This window comes from Pocillopora damicornis, chromosome 5, assembly GCF_964200805.1.
Source record: "Pocillopora damicornis chromosome 5, jaPocDami1.2, whole genome shotgun sequence".
Lineage (NCBI taxonomy): Eukaryota > Metazoa > Cnidaria > Anthozoa > Scleractinia > Pocilloporidae > Pocillopora > Pocillopora damicornis.
In genome coordinates this window covers 27,060,866-27,066,450 of record NC_142674.1, presented here as the reverse complement: position 1 = coordinate 27,066,450, position 5,585 = coordinate 27,060,866, and the positions used below count along the sequence as shown (strand labels likewise).

The 5,585-nt window shown below is 38.4% G+C and overlaps 1 protein-coding gene across 3 annotated transcripts; it reads left to right on the top strand.

The window, feature by feature from the left end:
* The first annotated feature begins 1,391 nt into the window (after window positions 1-1,391).
* Window positions 1,392-3,879, top strand: LOC149046263 (uncharacterized). 3 transcript variants are annotated; one of them, XM_089206995.1, is made up of 4 exons: window positions 1,399-1,481; window positions 1,573-1,699; window positions 1,905-2,356; window positions 2,580-3,879. In XM_089206995.1, the coding sequence occupies exon 4, from the start codon at window positions 2,689-2,691 to the stop codon at window positions 3,736-3,738; it is 1,050 nt and encodes a 349-aa protein (XP_089063121.1). In that variant the 5' UTR covers window positions 1,399-1,481; window positions 1,573-1,699; window positions 1,905-2,356; window positions 2,580-2,688; the 3' UTR covers window positions 3,739-3,879. The 3 variants fall into 3 exon arrangements, with proteins under 3 accessions (XP_089063122.1, XP_089063124.1, XP_089063121.1); XM_089206996.1 differs by lacking the exon at window positions 2,580-3,879 and having other exon boundaries at window positions 1,392-1,481; window positions 1,634-1,699; XM_089206998.1 differs by lacking the exon at window positions 2,580-3,879 and having other exon boundaries at window positions 1,392-1,481.
* The last annotated feature ends 1,706 nt before the right edge of the window (window positions 3,880-5,585 follow it).

Genomic DNA, 5,585 nt, shown 5'->3' with positions numbered 1-5,585 from the left:
GCGCTAAGTCCCAGGCTATTACCAAATTTCGCGTGGAATGCCTAGTTGTTATTGACCTCTGACCAGTCTTTTTTATCTTGCAACTCGGTCGGCTGTGATCTTACTTGCAATGGTTCACCTTTAACGACCAAAAATAATCATGACAAATGAATGACCTCCATTGTATTTTGCCCCACTTAACTTTTGATTATAGTTTGATAAAGTTTTGAAGTGCTTGAGAGGAAATTAGAGTACCACAACTGAAGTTCAGAAAGGTACACACAACTTACTTAAACAGTTTATGTTATGAGTTTACGTTTTCTTCTTTGAAGGCTCATCACCAGATGATTACTTGGACAAGTTGAGGCAGTTTTTCTGTGTAGGGTATGGAGTAGCATGGGGATCTGGTTTTCATACAATGTTTACCCCAATTGTCGTTTCTGAATTTTACAGTAAATGTCTTACTTTTTTGGTCCATCACTTTCTGTCATTTGTCCTGACTTTCTCTGATACTTGTCTCCCGAATTTTTCAAACGGTTCATTAACAGAACAAACCTGCAAAAATTTTCCCCGGCATCTGAACCTTGGAATATATTGACCGATCAGCTTGACAGGTATGAAACCATCGTTTGGATTCTGCTATTTTTACTCCCCTGGTCTGGGAACCAAATGATCTTTACGTAAGGATATTAAAACGGTTTTTAAATGGGGTCCGCCAAAACAAAGCAAAGTACTCATTACCAGCCACAAAATCAACAAATGGCTAATCACACAAGTAAACAGACAATCAGGCAATCGAGCAATCAGAATTATGGACAATTCCATACCGTTAAACGTGGAAGTCGTTGTAGGCGCAAGAATTTGTACTATCATTTTTTGTTAGTGTTGGTGTTTCATAGTTTCGTGTTAGGTGTTTATTTTCTCGTCTTCCATTAGTGTCCTTTGTCAGTTACCAGTTTTGTACTTGTTATATTTATTTGCATATCGTATATATATTGGTTGCGCGTAATTTATTTTGTTAGTTGTCTAGTTTGTGAAAATTACCGTTACATATCTAGCTCTGGGTTTCATGTTTTCGTCTTTGGGTTGGTCACATTCGTCTTGTAAGTATCCTTGTTTATCTCGCTTTGTCGTTTTCCAGTACTTTCACTCATACGATGTAAGTTATTTTATGCTCATTCGCGTGTTTGTAATTTTGTCATTTTCAGTTACCGTATTCAACAATGTGTCAAGTTTGTTCTAGTAAAGTTTGAAATACGTGTGATTAGCGTTTGCGGCTATAGTCGTTATTGGTATTTTACTTGGTTCTCGGGGCAAGTTTTGTTTGCCAATCGCACTGCAAAGCAATGCAAAATCAAACAAATAATTCCAATCAATTTTTTGGTTTCTCCACTGTTTTCCTTTCTGCTGGTAATAGGCCCTTTGCAGCTAGAGGTCACGTGCCTAGATACGCGTTAGCAACGCTGAATTGGAGAGCAAGCTCTTCAGCAAACACAAATTGAGTAAGTCTCTTGAGCGTCACGCGTGTGTATAGTTGAAAGGCGATTATTCTGAATTCAAGCGTTAAATATCTTTCCATCTCTCCAAATCCAGTAACTTTAGCATAGAAATATAGCTTTGAGCGCATCTCTGAGTCGGAAAGGTTGGTTTTCAGCTGGGATCGCGGAAAAAATATCAGCGTCAAGTCGACCACGAGTTACAAACATGGCTTCTCCGTCAGGTATGTACAACAGAGTTTGTCTTCTTGTTGCACTTTTAGAACGACGTTTGGACAATTAATACAAGTAAAAAGAAATAAAATACGGTAATTCACTACGCTTTGAGGTTTAGAAGCCGTTTACTATCGAAAAACATAGAATTTTGGCTGCTCATTCCCCTCAAAACTATGGTGTTTGAACCAACAAGAGTTGTTTTCATTGTTGTAGATATCGATACGGACGAATCAGTTGAACAATCCACCACGGGCAAAAAAAAGTCTGCATACCATTGTTGTGTTCCCCAATGTAATGGGGATTCAAGATACCACGAAGATCTGCATTTCCATCGCATTCCCGGTCGTGCCATGGACGAAAAGCTGAGGAAGGAATGGCTCGTGAAAATCCGAAGAGACGAAGGTCCTGAATTCAAGGTATTTTATAGAGACATTCGATTTTCAAAGCATTTCACAAGGAACTGTTCGGTAAACTTATGTGTCTAATGGCTTATACTTTTTTCTATTTAAATAACTACTAGTACGAGAGTATGCTCAAGGCACTTTACCAAGGAAGATTACCTTCCACCGACCAAGTCTGGTAGCCAGCGACTAAGAAGAGGTGCTGTTCCATCGAATTTTAACTGGACTTCCTCCTCCAAAGCACGCAGAAAGATTATTCGATAGGTAATTTATCCTTCAGTTATATTTTAATGTGTCGGTGAGTTTATGGGGTTATAATGATAAGTCTAGACTATAATGGCATCTTTCTAATTTTTAAATACTGTATCAGCTTGGGATAAGTATTAACTGCTAATTTTAAAAGCATTTGTAACACCCTATAGAATTGTTTTAAAATTTAGAATTATGTATGAAAGTGTGATATCTAATTTTTTGGCTTTGTTCACAGAGATACTCAAACAGATGATAGTGACACCGATGGAGTGGAAAGTGAGGCAATACAAAGCAGGGAAAGTGTGGAAACAGAGGTGCAGTCTCTGAAGGCTCAGCTGCTGGCCATGCAGGGAGAGCTTGAGGTGAGCAGAAAGGAAGCAGCTGTAGCTAAAGAAGAGCTAAGAAATGTCAAGGCTGAAGCTGCTCAACAATTAGAGGAGATAAAAAAGCAGGCAGCTTATAAAGCAATATTAAGTACATTTGGCCTGGAGAGATTTGGTGTAGACAACGAGAGTATAAAATTTTACACTGGTTTCCCCTCAAATGAACACATTAAGTTTTTTTTTAGCTTTATTAAGCCCAGTGCTGAACTAATGACCTACTGTTATGCCTCTGGAGAGAGAGAAAACAGACCAGCCTCCAGAAATATGCTTCTAATAGATGAAATGTTTATGTTTCTTGTTCGGCTTAAACTAGGATTATTTGAGCAAGATCTTGCTGATAGGTTTGAAATTCATATATCCTCAGTCTCTAGAAAATTAGTAACCTGGTCCAATTTTTTGTATTTTTTTCTTGGAAGTCAGATTATCTGGCCCTCTAGGGCAGATGTAGATAGATGCATGCCTGAGGGTTTCAGAAAACTCTATCCTAGCACTAGAGTTACTTTAGACTGCACAGAGATTTTTGTGCAAACACCCACATCACTATTGTTACAGTCACAGCTATACTCATCCTATAAGAGCAACACAACTTTGAAAGGTCTTATTGGAATCACCCCTTGTGGAGCAATATGTTTTGTTTCCACTTTATACACTGGAGGGATTAGTGACAAGGAAATCACAAGATGTAGTGGTATTTTAGACCTCTTAGAAGCAGGAGACTCAGTCATGGCAGACAAGGGGTTTGATATAGGTAACATGCTACAGGAGTATAATGTTGAGTTAAACATCCCTCCTTTTCTGGAAAATCAAGGGCAGTTTTCAACTCAAGATGTACAAAAAACTAAAACTATTGCAAGCCTTAGAATACATGTAGAACGTGCCATCAGGAGGGTTAAGGAGTATCACTTCTTTGATTCCGATGTTCCTCTGTCAACTTTAGGTTCAGTTAACCAGCTATTTTCTATAGCCTGTCTTCTAACAAATTTTCAAGGACCTTTAATCTTATCTAAGTGACAACAGTGAAATGTAGTGCGTTCATTTGGATTAGAAGATCATTCAGAATGATTAAGTTAACCTTTTAGAAAAAGCTTAAGTACTCATAAAGAGTGTTTGTAAATTTGAATTGTTAATAAAAAGTTACAACTGGACATACTATTTCTGAATCAATTGTTCTTTAAATATAGTGTTAGACATTTTTGGTGTTTTTCTTTTAAGGTTGGTTAATCAGGGGATTACCATATATAATTAGTTCTTGAATTTGACTGTGATGAAGCAAGTAAATAATTAAACCTTGGCTAAAAAGAGCTAAAAAACACCAACAAGAAAGTTATAAGTCACATTTATGTTTCTGCGAAAAAAATGCTCTATGCATATCTTGGGTCAACTTCACCTCATCCTTCACCCTGACAATATCTGGTAAGCCCCTTTTTAAGAAAAGTTTTGAAATCTAAAATAACTATACACAAATTAGAGCAAATGTAGAATGTTTTTAAAGAACATTTATTGAAGTTAAACCTTTTCATAACTAATACAGTGTTACGAGTAAGCAAAGACTAGAGGCAAATCAGCTTAGATAGTAATTGAAAAAAAAATTGTCCACCTTATCTTTAGCTCCCTGAAAAAAAATTGGATCAAAAAGGATTCTTGTGCAACAAGAAGACAAGCTCTGTTCTACATACCTGACGGAGAAGCCATGTTTGTAACTCGTGGTCGACTTGACGCTGATATTTTTGCCGCGATCCCAGGTGAAAACCAACCTTTCCGACTCAAAGATGTGCTCAAAGCTATATTTCTATGCTAAACTTAGAGAGATGGAAAGATATTTAAAGCTTGAATTCAGAATAATCGCCTTTCAACTAGACACACGCGTGACGCTCAAGAGACTTATACAATTTGTGTTTGCTGGAGAGCTTGCTCTCCAATTCAGCGTTGCTAACGCGTATCTAGGCACGTGACCTCTAGCTGCAAAGGGCCTATAGGTTGGATCAACAGCTAAAGAACCTTGAGGGCGGCCGGCCAATCCCGACGGTCTCCTAACAGCAGAATGTATATTGCCTACCTCTGCGATTTGCAAGAGAAGCGTCGAGAAGACTTGCAATTATCCATGCATGGCAAGTGCTAAGAACGGTCTTTCTCTTACAACTAATGAAGAAATATGCAGGTAATTCATTGATATGTTTGAGTGCTAACAGTCGTCGATAAAATGCCCGATTAGAGCTAACCAACATATCGTAATTAAATGATTGTAGTGTAGGCTTTCTACGGTATCATTTTGACTCATGTCGCGTTAATCATTCTTTAGATGGACAAGCCATTGCAAAACGGTTTTGTGCGCAAATCACGAAGGCAACGGGAGCCATTAAACGGCTGTTCAAGGAGTACACAGGACAAAACGTTGACATGGTGGGTTGTAAATACCCCTCCATAATTGCGGTTGAAGACGCGTTAAGCATCAGAAGTCCACTGTGGAGTGTACTAAACGAAGATATCCAACCGCAGTCTACTGTTCCCTATTGTTCAAAGAGGCAACTCATTGATTCGGTTCACACACGCAAAAGATGCTCAGAGGAAATAGCCAGCACCAAAGAAAAAATGGCTCGGATGTTCAGTCATTTCGAGGGAAAGTTGAAGGTATTGGACACCTGGATGTACTTCTTTCTCGCGTTGCTCTTCGCTAGATATTCGTCTTTTTACTTATGTCTTTTCTTGTTCTCTTTCGCGTTCCTTTCACCGTATTCTGCATATTTTGGTGTCTTATCTAACTTTTTTGGGCGTTTTTCTCGACTTGCTTTACGTAATTACTTCTTGTTGTTTTGGGTCTCTCAGTCTCTTTCTTTTCATCCTGTTTTCACGCAAAACCC